Below are 17309 nucleotides of genomic sequence, written 5' to 3'. Positions count from 1 at the left end.
CTTGGGTTATTGTCCTGATTTCAGTGACAAAAATCAGTGCTTAATCATAAGGCCTTTTCCCCACAGCAGAGAATTTCTTTACACCCAGCCTTGATCTATGCTGTGTCTCACTCGTCTGTCTTCTCAATCACGGAGAGCTACCTGCATTCCCTCCAAGGTCCCAGGAGGAGAGGAATAGTAGATATTATTTATTTATTTATTTATTAATAAATATTTTTTTTATTTATTAATAAATAAATACCCCATGATGTTGTTGCAAAAATTCTGTCTGAGGATGCCTCCAGTATTTCCACTTCAATCCCGGCTGTGGCCAGAGTCCTAAATGCTGTCTATTCCTCCCACTTTGAACACTGCCAGAAGAAAGTGCAAAATGCTACTAATATGCTGTTCAGCTAAATGTGTCTTGTGGATTGGGGAGTTGAACATTATGGGAACTCTGTAGAAAAAAGATGTCAGGGAGCCTGTATTGTCTTTAGGGGTAAGTGGGGACAGACCCTCTTAAAGGAAACTTTCCCCTCTTTTTCCTCCATAGCAATCCTCCGGCTCCCTTGGATGTGGTTGGAATACGGGGGACCATACATTTTTGTCCTCCACTCTCTTGGAGGGAAGTCAGGTGATTGGAGTGCCTGGAAGAGAGAGAAAAGAGGCAGGGAAGGGATTGCCGGTGGGACGCAAATATCACGGAGAGAGTAGGATGGGAGCGCTTCAGCTGAGATGTGGAAAAAGGCCTTTAGTCAGAATCCAGTTCAGCAATTCAAAAGCAAAACTGGGGGACTCCACAATGCCAGTGTAATTTTCAAAAAAATAATTTGCGTACCGATGCCAGAGACAGAAAAAATATGTGCCTACTTTATGGAAACAATACTATTTAACCTGACCTTTAAGCTGAATCATCTGATAGATTTTATTTGGTGAAATCTACCAGTTCCACCTTCTAAATATCTGGAGATGCATCAGATAATCTATATTTATATTTATGGTTTTATAATTGTATTGAATTTTAACTTGGTTTTTATTGTAAACCGCCCAGAGTCCCTCCTTTGGGGGGAGATGGGCAGTGATACAAATTTAATAAATAAATAAATAAACAAATAAATAAATCTATGCTTATTACCTGTTATATTCGATATCGCTAATGATGGAATGGATTCTATTATACAAGTGTCTCTAGATGCAGAAAAAGCTTTTTATTTGGTTTGGACTAAATTTGTAAAGCAAGCGATGATTATATATGGTTTTATTTGGGGAAATGTACCAGTTCCACTTCCTAAACTATCTGGAGATTTTGCAGAATTGAATTAATTTCCATGTCTATTCGTACTTGTGGGATTTTGTAGATGCCCAGCATAGTTGTCACATGTCAGCAGGCCTTGCACTGGCTCCCTAATAGCTTCTCATTGCAATTCAAAGTGTTGGTTTTGACCTTGGCTTGGCAGTGGAGTCCTGACAGGAACACTCTCTTGGCCCAGTTTCAGCCCACCCAGCTCAAAGGTCTGGACAGAATAAGTTCATGTCCTGCCATTTTCATGAGATAAGGGAGGTGGTGGCTCATAAGCTGGCCTTCTCAGTGGGGGCCCTCCGCTTCGAAATACGTCCCACAGCAGATCCTTTCTTGTGTTACTGTTGTGAGGAATCTGGTCCCGTGCGTTAGAAGCCAAAGCCTTTGGAGACAGAAGCAACAAAGCATACTTGATTGGAATGCGCTTACAATGATCACTGGGTTGCTTGCCAGCATGGGAGGGAGCCCTGAGTGCAACGCTTCTACAGATTGATTGTGTTTGGTCAATCGCATTTGAAACAGAAAGTTAAAAGAACTAATAGAGTCACACTGCAGCCCTCCTTTTGGAATGTGTGAGAAAGGATGAAAGTCATTTTGATTTGACTACCACTCAGATCAATCAATCAATCAATCAATCAGTCAGATATTTTATTTACTTTCAATAGATTTCCAAAGTTAGTTAGAACAGACCAAGGGAATATACATTTGATATTGAAAAAGTAACATTTAAAAAAAGCACAGTAGCATCAATTTTTTCCTCAAGCACAGTCTAGCTTGAGGGAAAAAAAATGCTCAATCCACAATCACAATCTACAGCAGCAGGATCCATCATCATTAGCAACGGGCAGTTGCACTGCCCCAGACAGACCCAGTGCAGGTTCTGGGGGTCCTCCTGGACTCACGATTCCTGCTTGAGGAGCAGGTGGCAGTCGCGACCAGGAGGGCCACTGCACAGCTCCGTGTTGTGTGCCGGTTACACCCCTTCTTGGATTGGGAGACCCTCCGTTCAGTCACTCATGCCCTAATCATCTCCCATATAGACTATTGCAATGCGCACTACATGGGGGCTACCCTTGAAGAGCATCTGGAACCTACAGCTGGTTCAAAATATATTTATTCCTGCTTTATTTTAAACCACATAGAATCATTCTTCGAGTGAGATGGGCAGTGACTAAATAAATGAATAAAAACCGTCTTTCATCTAAAAATGAGATCAAGCAAAGCTGCTCTGCTGACTATTCATCTACACCAGTTTCAGAAAATTTATTTATGTCATTCATTATTCTCATGATTCTCCTTGATTGCAGATGGTGAAAAAAAGAAAGAATGCAATTATCTAGAAGAAGATGATCTTTTGCTGCTTTGGTTTTATTATTTAGTGAAGGGGATAATTTGTAGCCTCCTCCCCTTTTTAGTGAGCAGAGACCTCACACTCTGCTTTGAGTTAAGTTTAGTGTAACCAGGCAGGGGGAGAATACAAGATTCTGCACTGTTTAGCAAGGGTTCGGAAGCAAGTTCTCTATTGCAGGCCACAAGCTGGGTCAGATAACGATGTCCAATAGAAACAGCCCCCCTCCCTTAGCAGCCAAGAGTCCTTTTGCATGGTCAAATATTAGCAGACACATTGTCAGCAAGAGTCAGCACTTCAAGGGCCCAGTTCCCTACTGGGCCACATGGTTTCATGTCCTGAGTCCCACCAAGGGCAAAGGGTCTGAGGCCTGTTCTGTAAAAACAGCTACACATAGTTTCAGTCAGGTTTACGAGGCAGGCAAGGATTGGCCTAAGTTGGGGTTTACCCTTCATTGGTCAGCATAATTCAAAGCTGAGAAAGAAGGAAGTAACATTCCACAGAACACATGAAAAGAGTTGATTTCCATGCTATCTTGTTTTGTATTTACAATCAGCTAGTTTTAAAAAAGGGATTAAAATCAGGAGCCCACATTAATTTTCATCATTAGATGCTCCTTGGTGTTCATGTCAGGTCTCAGGATGATGATGTAGCATTTGGGGATAAAGATGCAGCCCAGTAAGCCCAGGCTGGAGGCCAGGATGGAGAAGATCTGCACGGCCACCATGTATTTCCCTTTGGTGCTCAGGTAGGTAGGGACAAAGGAGACCCAAACGCTGTAGAAAACCAACATGCTGAAGGTGATCCACTTGGCTTCATTGAAGGTCCCTGGCAGCTTCCGAGCTGGGAAAGCCACCAAGAAGCAGATGGCAGCCAGAAGACCCATATAACCCAATGCAGCATAGAACATGGTGACTGAAACTTCGTTGCACTGCAGCAAGATATGTCCTGGTTGGGAATACAGGTCGGCATCTGGGAATGGAGGGGAGATTCCCAGCCATATAATGCAAATGCCCACCTGAACCCCAGAGCAGGACAAGACAATGGAGTTGGCGAGACTCTTCCCCAGCCATTTCCTCATCCTGCTGCCTGGCTTTGTGGCCAGAAAGGCTACCACTACCATGACAGTCTTGGCCAGCAATGAAGACACAGCAACAGAGAAAACAACACTGAAGGCGGTTTGTCGAAGAAGGCAGGTCACTTTCCTGGGGTGTCCAATGAATAGAAAGGGGGTCAAGAAGGAAAGCAGGAGGGAAACCAGGAGAATGTAGGTGAGGTCCCGGTTGTTGGCTTTGACTAGGGGTGTTTCTCGGTATTTAATGAAGATTCCCAGAATGAAGGCAGTGGTTAGAGACAAAAAGGAGGAAAAGAGAGCCAGGAGCAGACCTAAGATTTCTTCATAAGACAGGAAGCTTATAACTTTGGGGACACATTGATCCCGCTTCTTATTGGAATGCTGGTCATCTGGACACTTTCTACAGTGGGCTGCATCTGAAAAACATAAGCAGTTTTTTTTTTTCAACTGGTGATTTCAGTGGTATTCAACAACTCATGATCTATTAACCAAAAGGGGCCAGTTGGATGTAGGTAAAACATTAAGGATTTACTCTGTGTTCCTCCTTTGTCACACCATTTGGTCTTTGTCTAAAAGATTAGTAGGATTGCCTATCCATATAATGTATTTTCTGTAAATGAATTGCCTTTGTGTTTTTCTTATAAATCCTGTTTTCCTAATCATTGCTAAGACCGGATTCCTGCTCTTGGGAACATCCTTACAGACCTCAAATGTAATTGTCATGTTCACTGATTCAATGTAGTTTATACATCGTAATGTTTCACATGCCATGGTGCTGACGTGCATTTCTGTTTGGGAGGGAGCTGCTGTGAGACCTTGTACCAAGCTCAGTATGTGAAATCAGGACAATGGAATGTGCTTGGGTTATTTTCTCTGCTCAAGGACTTTTCCCGGAGACCATCAGAAACCGTTAGGAGCACCTGGGATTGTGGACTTGAGAAGATTCTATGGGGGGAGGGATTTCATTTGCACTGAGGGTTTTTAGTTTGAATTTGGCATGCTTTCATCATTCTCAGCTTTCTCTGTGATCCTGCATACTGTTATTTAATAAATCAGATATCTCTGAATCCCTACTTATGAGTCTGATGGTGTTTTAGAATAGGCAACCATTACAATAATGATCTGCCTTCTGGGGCATTTTGAGAGAAATGGATTGATTACTAGTAGGCTAGGTCCCGTAGCAGGTGGCAGCATTTGACAGACTTTGTTGGGCTTGGGAAGTAAGCAGGATGAGATCCAGGTTGAACTTGGATGGGGCTCCTTCTTTGCTCTGGGGGCATCTACCTTCCTCCGTGGAGATGGTTCCTTCCACACACGGAGAACAGTCGTAGCAGCAAACTGGGGCTCCCTCTCTTGTGAGCTTGGTGTATCCTGGGAGACAACTTTCAGTACACCTCGAGAAAGGCATTTTCTAAACAGAAAGAAAATGTGGGGAAATCTTAATGAACTCAATCACTCAGGTGGCATTATCATCCTACAACCCTTGGCTCCTTTTTAAGAGCAGGATTTGCAATGAGCAGAAAGAGAAGCTGTCTCAAGCAGGTTCTTCACCAGTGATGGCAAACCTTTTCGGGTCAGCATGTCAAAAAGTCAGAAATGCCTAACTTGACTCTGCTGGAATATCATCCTCTCCCCACCCTGAATAAAAGGGAAGCAATTCTTTACATATTAATTTATTTTTAAAAAATACAATCCAATTTTGGGCAGCCAAAAGGGCTGAGATGGGATAGGAGGGTGGGGAGAGTTGCAGTGCCTTTTGTTTGTTCAGTTTCTTTGGTAACTCAGACAGGGAGAATAGTTGTTCTCAGATGTTGGTGACCACTGGCATATCACCCAAAACGTTGTGGTGTGTCTCCTTTGATACCCGTGTCATAGGTTTGCCATCACTGTTCCTGACCTTCAGTACTAAAGAATCAAAAGTCTAAATTCCTGTTACATCCAGTTCTTAAAACCCAAGAAATGTACCATCAAGGTCTTTTCTCTGTCTAAGATTTTTTTTTTCAATAACTCATTTTCAACATCACTTCATTTGGTGAAAATTCCCCGTACTAATCTCATTTCAGCATGATTTGGTCCCAGAATACCCTCAACGTTCATGGAAGGCTGATGGCTCCTGTGGCTGGGCATCTTTAGCCAACAGTTTCTGTCCTTCCAGGAAGTGGCAGCAGGTGCTTTGGACTTCAAGTCCTATCAGTGTCAGCTCAATCAGTACTAGTAAAAAATGGCTGGAAAAGTAGTCCAAAGCAGGGAATGCAGAAGGTTCCTTGCTTCATTCCTGGTAGGACAGCATCTCCAATACCTTCCTCAAGTCTGTGCCTTATTCTAAGTGTTTCTTTGAATCTCAGCTTCCTACCAGCTCAGTCTAGAGGTAGGCTCCAGCACCAAAAGAGCCATGGTTAAGATGCCCTAGAATAGGTCCCTCCTATGTCAAAGGGCTTTGCTAGCCTGCTTACCTTCTTTGCAGGCTGCCAGATGCATTGAGCTGACCTACCACACAATTTCCCACATTTCCCTTTTGGCATTCCCACATTCAGTAGTAGACCTTTTGAGGTTCAAGAGAAATAATAGAGTGTCCTTCTATGTGCCCTCAGCACAGACCATCCATTGTTGTGGCCAGGCTGGTAAGCTGCAAACTCAGATGAACAGAGGTGATCAGGAAGGTGATACCGCCCCCACCCCCAAACAAGCATCCTTAGCTACCTGGTGAAATGAACTTGGCCATATGATGGCCCTCTGATCGATGGAGAGCTTGACTTCGGAAGAGGCCTCCCTTTCTATCTTTCCGATTGTCACCCCAGCAGCAGTTTTGTTGGGAAATACTGCCCAATCCATGATGTCGAAGTCAGTAGCAGGATCTCCATTCTCATCCAAATAAACCTCATCCCCTGAAAGATTGTAAAGCTGGAAGTTTCTTAGGAACGGATGAAGCTAGAAAGACATGGAGAATCACCCCTAAGTAAAACTGGGCTACTTCAGCTCAGTTTCTCTTTATCCAGTGTTTGGGAGAACTCTAGTTAAGGGTTTACTCTTGATGTCCTTTATGTCTACCAAAGGTTCTCTGACCTGCTCTGTTTTGTGAAATTGTTACTCTGAAGTCACAAAAATATTTTGACTCCAGCAACCAATGTTGTATAACATGGCTATCTCACTAGGGCTGTTTCCCTACTATTGGTGTAAAATTCCAACCTCTCCCTGTGCTCAGCAAAAACACCCATCTCCCAAATTTGCTTGTCTGCAACATCAACTTCACCTCAGCCTTGGACAGTCTGGAGAAGCCTAGTGCTGAATTGTTTTCTTTCCTTGGGTGCATCTTTGAATGCAATCTTCTTGCCTCTCCTCCACTGTGCAATTGTTACCCCCCCCACGTCCTACTTTTGGCCATGTCATCTTCTAGAAGGAAACATCCAACTATCTGGGTGCAGCAGGAAAAACAAGTTTGGCTGCAGCATCTCTCTTGGGGACATTTCTGATTTGTACCATTTCACCTTTGCAGCGCTTCAGCTTTGCGTAAATGTCCTTCTTCTGTGTTTTAAGATTAGGATCTTGTGGTACTGAATATGGGGAGCAGACCGGAAGGTGAAGTTGACTACTGTTACAGAAAATCCATGAAATGGACAAGAAGTCTTGGGATTTGGAAATGTGTGTGAAAGTGCTTTTCTGGGCCTTTCCTTACTTGCACCTAAGCCTGTCAGAAACCAGCCTTGGCAATCCCCTTTTTGCGCCTTGTCCCCACCACACTGCCTTCATCTCTTCTGCAGCTCTTGAGTGAGAACGCCTCAGGTGAACCTCAGGTGCACCACCTAAAATTTGTGTTTTTGGTGAGTAAGATGGATTGATGCCCTGAAAATGGAAGTCAGCAAAACCCGAGAGGTTGCTTCCTTTTTTAGATGCTGGGGATGCAGAAACACAACAGGCCATTTGGAAGTTCACAAAAATAGAAGAATAAAAAAATAGAAATAAAAATAAAATTAAAAAAAAAATAGATGAAGAAAAAAATAGAAGGTAAAAGAGCCAGTTTGGTCTAGTGGTTAAGGTGCTGGGCTAGAAACCAGGAGGGGCAAGACTCAAATTTATTTCTTTGTTTGTTTGTTTTTCAAATTTGTATCACTGCCCATCTCCCCCATAAGGGAGAGCTAAAATTATAGACCAATATCACTATATTGATATATGTATGTATGTGTGTGTGTGTGTGTACAAGCGCGCACACACACACACACACAATATCACAATATCACTATTGAATATAGTGACTATATATACTCTATTGAATAATGACTATAAACTGTTTACAGAGATTTTAGCAGACGGATTAAAGAGAATTCTACAGGAATTTATTCAGGAGGACCAATGTGGATCTCTACCTGAAAGACAATTGAAAGAAAATGTTAGAAGAGTATTGGACAATACATTATAGAGTTTCACAATCTGAATTGGTCCATCTTATTTATTGTTTTGTAGAGAATATGAACTTTAGAGAGAATTTCATAAAGGGGGTAAAATCAATTTATACCTCTGAAAAGGCACAAATTATCATTAAGAGCAATTTAACAAATGGAAGCATGTGAGATACAAAAGAGAAACAGACAAGGTTGTCCATTATCACATCTGCTGTTTATCTTAGTTCTAAGAAGTACTGAGCAGAGATAAAAGGTGAGTTGAGAAGAAACCAGGAGACTGGGAGTTCTAGTCCTGCCTTGGGCCTGAAAGCCAGCTGGGTGACCTTGGGCCAGTCCCTGTCTCTCAGCCCAACTCACCTACAGGGTTATTGTTGTGGGGAAAATAGGAGGAGGAAGGAGTAATAGGTATGTTTCCTGCCTTGAGTTATTTATAAAATAATAAAGGTGAGATAATAAATAAATAAATAAATAAATAAATAAATAAAGGCAACGGAGGACACAAATGTCATGACAGTATAGCATCTTGTGGTCTTTCTGGGTTCTACAACTTGTTACCTCGTCACTTCATGAACCCAAGAGGTGGTGATGGGAAGGGTTGGGGGAAAAGATTGGGCTACAAATTCTAAGACTTAACTTTGAAAGGAGGAGAAAGAGCCAGGAAAATGTATCAGTGTCAAGTCCTAAGTGAGAGGACCAACAGAGAAGAAAAAGTTGCTGCACAATGATTAGGAAGCTGCAGTCTAAAGCTGACCTGGGTGTCCTCTGAAGACCCTGGAAAGGGCACAGACTTCACATCCTCTTAAGGCGGCAGGGCAGGAACTGAGGAAAAGTTCCCTGATCTAGAATCTAAATCAGGCCCATGTTGGATAGTCAAGAAACTTGATGGTTTCTGTAACATCCTGGTGCTGATTTATTTTGCAAATAAGGAAAGAGCCTTCCTCTTCACTCCTTCTTCTCCCACCTTCCCAAACCAGCACATCCCTTCACTTTGGGAGATCTAGTAGCAGAATCTCTCCTTCTTTCTCTCCAAGCCTCCACATTTGGTCAGAACAAACACCCAAACTTGGGCAATTGCTGCGGGGACTATCCCAACTCATGTCCAACGCTGCCCATTTTTAAGAAATACGAAAGAATTAAAGGGGGATCATTAGCAGAAATTCAGAGAAAAGTCTTACTTGCCATGGCTGTACCTCCAGGGGAATGAGATGGTCTCCAACCCTGATTCTCCTCCGGGTCAGGCGGGAGGAAGAGACAGCATGGAGGACTCTGGCCACAGCCTGGACTGAAGTGGAAATACTGGAGGCGTCCTCAGACAGAATTCTTGCAACCACATCACGGGGAGGGATTTCCCAGTTCTCTCTTTCTGTGCATCTTTTCCACACTTTCTTAGATAAAATAAGGCGTGAAGAGGAACACTGAAATGCTGTCTCCCCAAACTTCTCACTGGCAGAGAAATAGGTATTAAAATCATAATTTTGTGTCCTCTTGTTTGCCAGAGTTAAGAAAGATAACAAAAGGTGTTTATGCTGGAGATCCATCATTTGATAAAAAAACCTCACAGATATGTCTGACAAAGTTGTTGCAATCCACACTTTCTCCCCAAACTCTTTTTTAGCTTTTTCAATTTTCAGTATTAGCACTGCTAGCATTAATGTGGCCTGAAAGTCCAACTGGCAAACAATAACTTTTACGTCACTGTTGCTAAAATATAAAAGGAAATCCTTTCTTTTCTCTCTATTTAGCACTGAGACGCTTTCTGAGAAGGCAACACAAACCCCGTTCTTGATGGCCACAAGCTCAAAGTTTCTTCTAAACTTTTCTCCGCTTTCATTTTCCAGAGCAAAGAGGCTGATCCATGTCCATCGGAAATGCAGGAGGAGCTTGACAATTGCCAAGTGAGGAGGCTCTTGTTTTGGACTCACCCGGTAGAAAAAAGGAAAATACTGTTTTTGCTCAGGAATGTGGCTGATGACCCCATAATTGACCTACAATGACATGGAAAAGTTGGGTTATTGTCCCAATTTCAAAGAAAAAAAATCAGTGCTTAAACCTAAGGCACTTTCCCCACAGCAGAGAAATTCTTCACACCTAGCCTTGACTTTTGCTGTGTCTCACTTGTCTGTCTTCTCATTGATAGCTACCTACATTCTATCCAAGGTCAAAGGAGTAGAAGACTAGTAGATTGTATACACCATGGACAGTGCCAGAAAAAAGTGCAAAATGCTACTAATATGCTGTTCAGCTAAATGTGTCTTGTGGATTGGGGATGTGGAACATTATGGGAACTCTATAGAAAAAAGATGTCAGGGAACCTGTATTGTCTTTAGGGGTAAGTGGGGACAGACCCTCTTAAAGGGATCTTTCCCCTCTTTTTCCTCCACAGCAATCCTCCGGCTCCCTTGGATGTGGTTGGAATACGGGGGACCATACATTTTTGTCCTCCACTCTCTTGGAGGGAAGTCAGGTGATTGGAGTGACTGAAAGAGAGAGAAAAGAGGCAGGGGAGGGATTGCCGGTGGGACGCAAATATCACGGAGAGAGTAGGATGGGAGCGCTTCAGCTGAGATGTGGAAAAAGGCCTTTAGTCAGAATCCAGTTCAGCAATTCAAAAGCAAAACTGGGGGACTCCACAATGCCAGTGTAATTTTCAAAAAAAATAATTTGCGTACCGATGCCAGAGACAGAAAAAATATGTGCCTACTTTATGGCAACAATGCTATTTAACCTGACCTTTAAGCTGAATCATCTGATTGATTTTATTTGGTGAAACCTACCAGTTCCACCTTCTAAATATCTGGAGATGTCACAAAATGGAATTAACTGCAATGCCCATTCATACCTGTGGGATTTTGTAAATGCCCAACATAGTGGTAACATCATGAAAGAGCTCAGAATGGGTTCCTTCAAGCGCTGCCAGCAGATGTTTGGGTGTTCCGCAACTGTAGTTTGGGACATTCTCCTGCCCTGTCGACAGCAGGTCCATCATGGCCTCATAGGTCATCCTTGCATTGAAAAAGTTCTCATAGAGGTTGTAGCCCAGGGTGATGTTGGGCAAGAGCCTTGGATTCTGGTTGATCTCATGAATGGCAAAGAGGAAGGGCAGAATATGGGAGAAGCTCATACTTTTTATACTGCAAGATAAGAGATATTAAAAGGCCGTCATCTTCAGTTTGGATTTTCATCTTCAGTTCATAAAATGAAGTGGATTCTTTTCTTATGGCTGTACTCTGGATAGTAGAAATCCACACTTTATTTTTGTGGAATGTTGATGTAATGGATCACCTTAAAAAGATACAAACTGATCTAATGAAGATTAGTACATTAGTACATTAGTAAATCTACAGTAGATTAGTAGGTCTTCATCTCATGAATGGCGAAGAAGGGCAGGAGTTTACCTGAAGGCCAGTCTCACTACATTGGAAGACAGGAAATGTAATCAGACATCCTTTGCTCAGTGAAACAATACCAAATCCCTGACCATTTATTTCCAGGGCTTTTCTAGGTCACAAAATTTTCTGGATGTTCTCATTAGATCACAGTTTCATTGACACCCCTGGGAGCTTCTTCCCAAGACAAATAGCAGGAAGAAATGCTGTTATATCAGGCTCAAGGTGATCCTCACCAGAAGCTCTAGAGCTGATCCAAACCACTGTTTTCTCTAAATGATGCCTTAGAAGAAAACACCTCTAGCAAAATTAATACATTTACATGAAGGATCCAAATGGGTACAACTGCACCAGGTACCTCAGCAACCAGATGCATTTGTGTAAAATTACCTTTCAAAACCCATCCCCAGCACTACAAAGAAGTTTCTACAAAATATATTCAAAGGAAATATTCTGGCAAAAACTTACATGTTCCCATTTGCATGCTTCTATTCAAAAGGTTCTCCTGTGGTCCTCTTTCATACGTGTTTGGGCCAGTTGCTACAGCAGACTTAACTTGGTTACTGAATTTTCGGGAATTTGCTCAATGCCCTGAATCACAAACCTACCAAACGGTTTGTTTTTAAAATAGGGTTCCTAACCTTCGTAGTGAGAGGCATAAAAGGCCAGGCAGACGACAGATCATCTTAAAGAAAGTCAATCTGTGTGGTCACTTAGAGGTAGCACTGATCTGACTGCCCTTAATAACAATAATCTCCCTGTCACCAGCAATCAAACGTATGCGGTAGTTACTCCCCCCAATTTTACACAGCTAGAAGTTCCCATGGCTACATGAGGCTTCAGCCTGGCATGCTGTAATGTTCTCTCTTTGGCTGTTCTTGATGGAAGATAAAGAAAGATCTGTTCCAGAATAATATCCTGGGTGATCTGGGTGGATTGAGACACTCCAGCTTGCCCCACGTCATTGGCCATTTGATAAGGAGATTCAAATAACTCTGATCTCTCCAGTCCCGGAACATCTCACTGACCTCCTGAGCACCTGATATACAGATCAGGAAGGCATGGCATAGGTAGGACATGGCATTGGCAAGACACTGTGACAAGGCTGTCTGTTTTCCCCTTATTTATTCAGACTAGGTGCTGAATTGATACACTGTGGTCAGGGAAGCTGGATTGGAAGAAGATGAGCATAGTTTTAAAATGGGAGGAAGACAGATCAAAAACCTGTGCTTTGCTGCTGATGAGAAAATGCAAAGGATCTGCAAGCTCTCGTAATAAAAGTCAAGGAACACAGTGAAAACATGGGATTAAAATTAACATATAAAGAAGACCAAACTAATGAAAACAGATAGAACAACCAGACAATGAAGAAATCAAAGTGGTGGATAGCTTCTGCCTTTTAGGATCAACCGTCATCAGTAAAGGAACTAACAGTCAAGACATACACCACAGAATAGCTTGAAAGAGCAGCCACAAAGTCCTTGGAAAATATAAAATACCACGATGTGCCTATACCTACAGAGATCAGAATTCTGCAAGTCACGGTATTCCTTGTGACACACAATGCAAGTGAAAGTTGGACTTTGAGGAAGCAGGATAGGAAGAGTGTTGCCCTCCTGAACTTTGGTGTTGGTGAATACTGCAGGCAGTCAAGAAAACAAGCCAACAGATCATCAAACAAATCAACCCAGCCTTCTCCCTTGAGGGACAAATGACCAAGCTCAAACCATCCTACTACAGGCATGTTATGCGATGACCTGGCTCTCTGGAGAAGACTCTAACGCTGGGAAGGGTGGAAGGAAAGAGAAGAGGAAGATGGCCAGCAGCAAGCATTTGCTTTGGCTTTAACACCCTTGCACTGCTGGATTCTTAACTGTTTCGCTTAGTTACTTTCAGTGACTTAGAATTGGTCCTTTTAGGGCTCCGTCTCAATGTACCTTCGGCAGACAATAAGATTTTACTTCCTATTTTGTCTTCTTCTCAGAGGGTATAGAAATATATCCTATAACATTTCTGTAGCAAAATAACAATATCTTTTCAACGAGAATGGCTATTGTCTTACATGCAAAAACTTCTATGCTATTTGTAGTTTTACATTTCATATTCGTTATAACCAACTGCTATAACCTTGCAAGGATTCTGTAGTTCTCGGCTATTAACATTCATATTAATCTTTTTGTTACTTTCAGCGTAATTTGGAAGCAATTTTTATATGAGCAGGTGGTGCATTTTAGTTTGAATGTTAGATTACACGGGTCATTGACTGAAATAAAGTACATGAAATAATATTATAGAAGTAGGATATCACAGCCATATCATCAGATTAGTAACACATTTTATACCTCAACGATTGTAAAAGTAACCACTTAATAAAAAGGAGCTGAAATAGAAAAACTAAAAGCCAATTGTTGAGGACTGTGCTCACTAGCCCAGGAGAGGGAAAAGATGGATGAATGTATAGATGGATGGATGGAGATGATAGACAGATGATAGAAAGATAGAAAGACAGAGATGATTGATAGATAGATGATAGATATAGATAGGTAGGTAGGTAGGTAGGTAGGTAGGTAGGTAGAGATAGATAGAGATGAGAGATACAGTTAGATCACAGTAGACATAGAGACCATTGTAGGGAATGCCATCTGCCAAAAGGACATTTGGTGACTCTCCCTGGTATCCCAGAGAGTCCACCAAGGCCACACAACCCTTTAGCCTTTTCCTTAAACCAAACAGGAGAAAAAAGGATGAGCAGATCAAGAGTGCCCAGCTACCAGGAAACAGGAATAACTCCTTCTTGAAAAGAAGGGAGTGGAAAGGATAAAATCAAATAGCATGGTTAAGTACACATCAGCAATTACCTTTTAAACCTATTTCTTGGGGGCAAGGAAAAAATGTACGGGTGGAATATTGTACTGCATGTAGATATCATTCCACTAAGCAGGAAGTCTCCAGACCTGTAGTAAGTAATCATGCTTTCTTCTTCATTTTGTACATTCAATAAACATTTGGTCTTCAACGTCCCACAAGGAAGATGGGACACCAAGAGAAGCAGAAGCAGCCGCAGCACCCGGGATTTCATATTTCGTTATCTATTTTTATTTTGAATTTGGTCACCACCCGTCTCAGCCAAAGAGCGACTCTGGACTCATAGTGGAGATCTGCTACCGTTTCTGAGACAAGCGCCACTGTCTTTGGTCTCCAAGCTGTCTAAGGAGAAGCACAATTCTCTCGGCAAAGAGCACAGCAACACTGACTTTGTCAAGGGAGACGAAATGCAGCCTGGCACGTTGAAGGGGCAGCATTGACTTTCAGACTTGCACAGTCCTTCCTACAGGTGCCCCATCATATGCTCTCCGTTTGTCAGCCTTCCAAGTTAGACCAAACAAGAAACATGAGCAGATGAGCTAATTCTCCTTTACCTTTACCTTTTACATTAACAGAATCTTGCAAGCCGGAACATACAAATCTCCCCCGTCTCATTTGCAGCCCGAGAAACGAGGGAGGCTCCCTTCTGAGCCTGTGGCTCTGCCAACTACCAGCTGTGGGCGATGCCCTCTCTTATCTGACCATTCCCTGCACAGCAACTCCTTGCCCCATCTCTCAAGGTCTTTCCCATATACCATTACACATTTTGAAGATTTTATACGAGAAGATGCCAAATATTTATCAAGCTGCTTGATTGGGAGTTTCTAAGTATTCCTTATTATGGTTTCAAGGATGGCTGGGAACTGGGGAGGGTGGGCATCCCATAGGCCCTGCTGGAAATAGAATAAATTACCATGATTTCAATAATTATAAAGGGAGATAGAATCACAGTGGACTCTCAGTATGATTTGATCTGCAGATGCTCAGCTAGAGAGACACGTTTTTGTTACCATGGACATAATTCCAGTTGGATTATTCCATCAAGGGAACAGTTCTGAAGGTCTGATTTCCTTTTACTCACCCAACTTATTCTAGTGAGAACACTGGAATTCCTTCCCACCCTGTCCTGGTAGGGATGAGACCCCTTCCTACATTCAGGTCAGATACCCCAGAATCAGTACTGTGTATGCAGTATGGGAGATAACCTGACGAACCATCAGAGGTCACTTGTTACCAAGTCTTTCTTCTGCAAAAGAGAAGACCACTAACATTTACGGTATGTCTGTGCTCACCATGAAAACTAGTGTCATGACCTCATTGCAAGGCACAAAGAGCCTCACAACGTAGATCATGATCATTAAGAAATAGAGGAAGGAGATAATCAAACTAGGGATTAACACAAGCACCCAAAAGCACCCACACCCATGAACCCATAGGCAGCTGAAAAGAAGGGCATCGGAGGAACGGAGATAAGCCGCACCTGGTGCCCTGGAGGACCCAACCGATGCCGGGAGACAAAGGAAGACACCGGGAAAACGCCCAGGCAGCCATCAAGGGTCCCATCAAGAGGGATCGGGACAATACAGGGTGGGGGAGCTGGGGCAATACAAGAGGGTATAAAAGGGGCACCTCCGCACCACCACCCCCGTTCCCGTTTTTCGTTCTGTCAGCTATCATTCCAATAAACCAGAAATCCTTAATACCCATTAAGTCTGTGTCTTATTGCGAAGCGAGGCTGACCCTGACATAAAAACAGGAACCGAAATTTTTTTTTCACCTAGCACCCATCCAACAAGCTTGTGAGGGACCCAGCTTGGTATGGAAACCCAGGAAACGAGGTGGCGCAACCCTTCGGTGCCCAGCGACGAAGCCCCGCTCCCACAGGGCTGGATGCAGCTGAGGTCCGGGCGATGTAACGCCCCGGTAAGTATGGGACCCAGCTGGGGGGAAGCGGTGGGGGAGGGACCCACCCCAGCGCTCCGGAGCCTGCAGGGCACTGGGGGCGAGACGAGGGGACCCTCTCCAGGCTCGCAGGCAACCCCGGAGGAAGCGCGAGATGAACCACCACCCTGGGCGCACGGAGGCGAGGGCGTGCCTGGCACCACGGAGGGACTAAGGGAAGATCTGTCCTCCACAATGGCCTACGGTGAGGGTGAGTGGAGCGGCGAGCACCCCAGCGGGAGGCCGTGGACGGCGGCGAGGCTCGACGCGCTGGAGGAAGGGATGCAGGCGATGCGGCTAATGCTGCAACAACTGACGGCAGCGCAGGGACCCCGCAGCGGAAGCAGCGCAGAGGCACCCCCGGACGAGTGGTGGTGGGGTGAGCGGGGCGGCGGCGACGGCGGAACCCGGCCCAAGGAGCTCACCCGACGACCGGAGGCACACCGGGATGAGAGACGGAGCGGATACCCAGCGGACGGGGGCGACCATGGCGGAGCCCGACCCCATGAGCCCACCCACCGATCGGAGGCGCACCCGGACATGAGACGGCGGGACAACCTTGGCGGTGGCGGCAGCAGCGGTGGCGGAGCTCGGTCCCAGGAACCCACCTGACAACTGGAGATGCACCAGGATGAGAGGCGGAGGGACGACCCGGCGTATGGCGGCGGCGACAGCGGAGCCTGGATCCAGGAGACCAACCGAGGGAGAACACCCCGCCCTTCCCCCCGGGCGACAGGTCAACGAACTTGCGAGGAGACCCAGAGAGAGGCACAAACACCGCAAGAAGACTGGAGACAATCCGACCCGCATCAGCCCCCGCAGAGCCCGAGACATGGCACAGAGGGCATCGGGAGCCAAACCAGGACAGCTGCCAAGGACTTTGGCATAAAGTTTGATGGGGACCCCTCCAAATTCTCCTTTTTCTTGACTAACGCAAGGTACTACCTCGACGAATGGGGTCCCTGTTTCAGAATGGAAAGGGGCAAAGTCAATGCCCTAGCCATTAAGCTAAAAGGTC

The 17309-nt window shown here is 44.2% G+C and overlaps 1 protein-coding gene across 1 annotated transcript; it reads right to left on the bottom strand.

Moving 5' to 3' along the window:
* Positions 1–3207: 3207 nt before the first annotated feature.
* LOC134489901 (vomeronasal type-2 receptor 26-like) lies at positions 3208–16780 on the bottom strand. The gene is made up of 8 exons (XM_063292773.1): positions 16717–16780; positions 16496–16561; positions 11495–11510; positions 10939–11230; positions 10022–10084; positions 6403–6630; positions 4987–5113; positions 3208–4118 (listed from the first exon to the last, which is right to left on the bottom strand). Exons 1-8 carry the CDS (start codon positions 16778–16780, stop codon positions 3208–3210), a joined length of 1767 nt encoding a protein of 588 aa, XP_063148843.1.
* Between the last annotated feature and the right edge of the window lie 529 nt (positions 16781–17309).

This window comes from Candoia aspera, chromosome 2 (genome assembly GCF_035149785.1).
Source record: "Candoia aspera isolate rCanAsp1 chromosome 2, rCanAsp1.hap2, whole genome shotgun sequence".
NCBI classification, from domain to species: Eukaryota; Metazoa; Chordata; class Lepidosauria; order Squamata; family Boidae; genus Candoia; species Candoia aspera.
The sequence above is the reverse complement of the archived record's forward strand: the minus strand, read 5'-3'. Positions and strand labels throughout refer to the sequence as shown.

Bases quoted from the DNA above. Each gene is read 5' to 3' on its own strand.
- LOC134489901 (XM_063292773.1), bottom strand. From the start codon at position 16,780: ATGGTCGCCCCCGTCCGCTGGGTATCCGCTCCGTCTCTCATCCCGGTG. The intron at 5,114-6,402 runs GTAGCTAAGGAT...CTTTCTGTTTAG, and splicing joins GGCCAAGTTCATTTCACCAG to AAAATGCCTTTCTCGAGGTG. The intron at 4,119-4,986 runs GTAGATGCCCCC...TATGTTTTTCAG, and splicing joins AACCATCTCCACGGAGGAAG to ATGCAGCCCACTGTAGAAAG.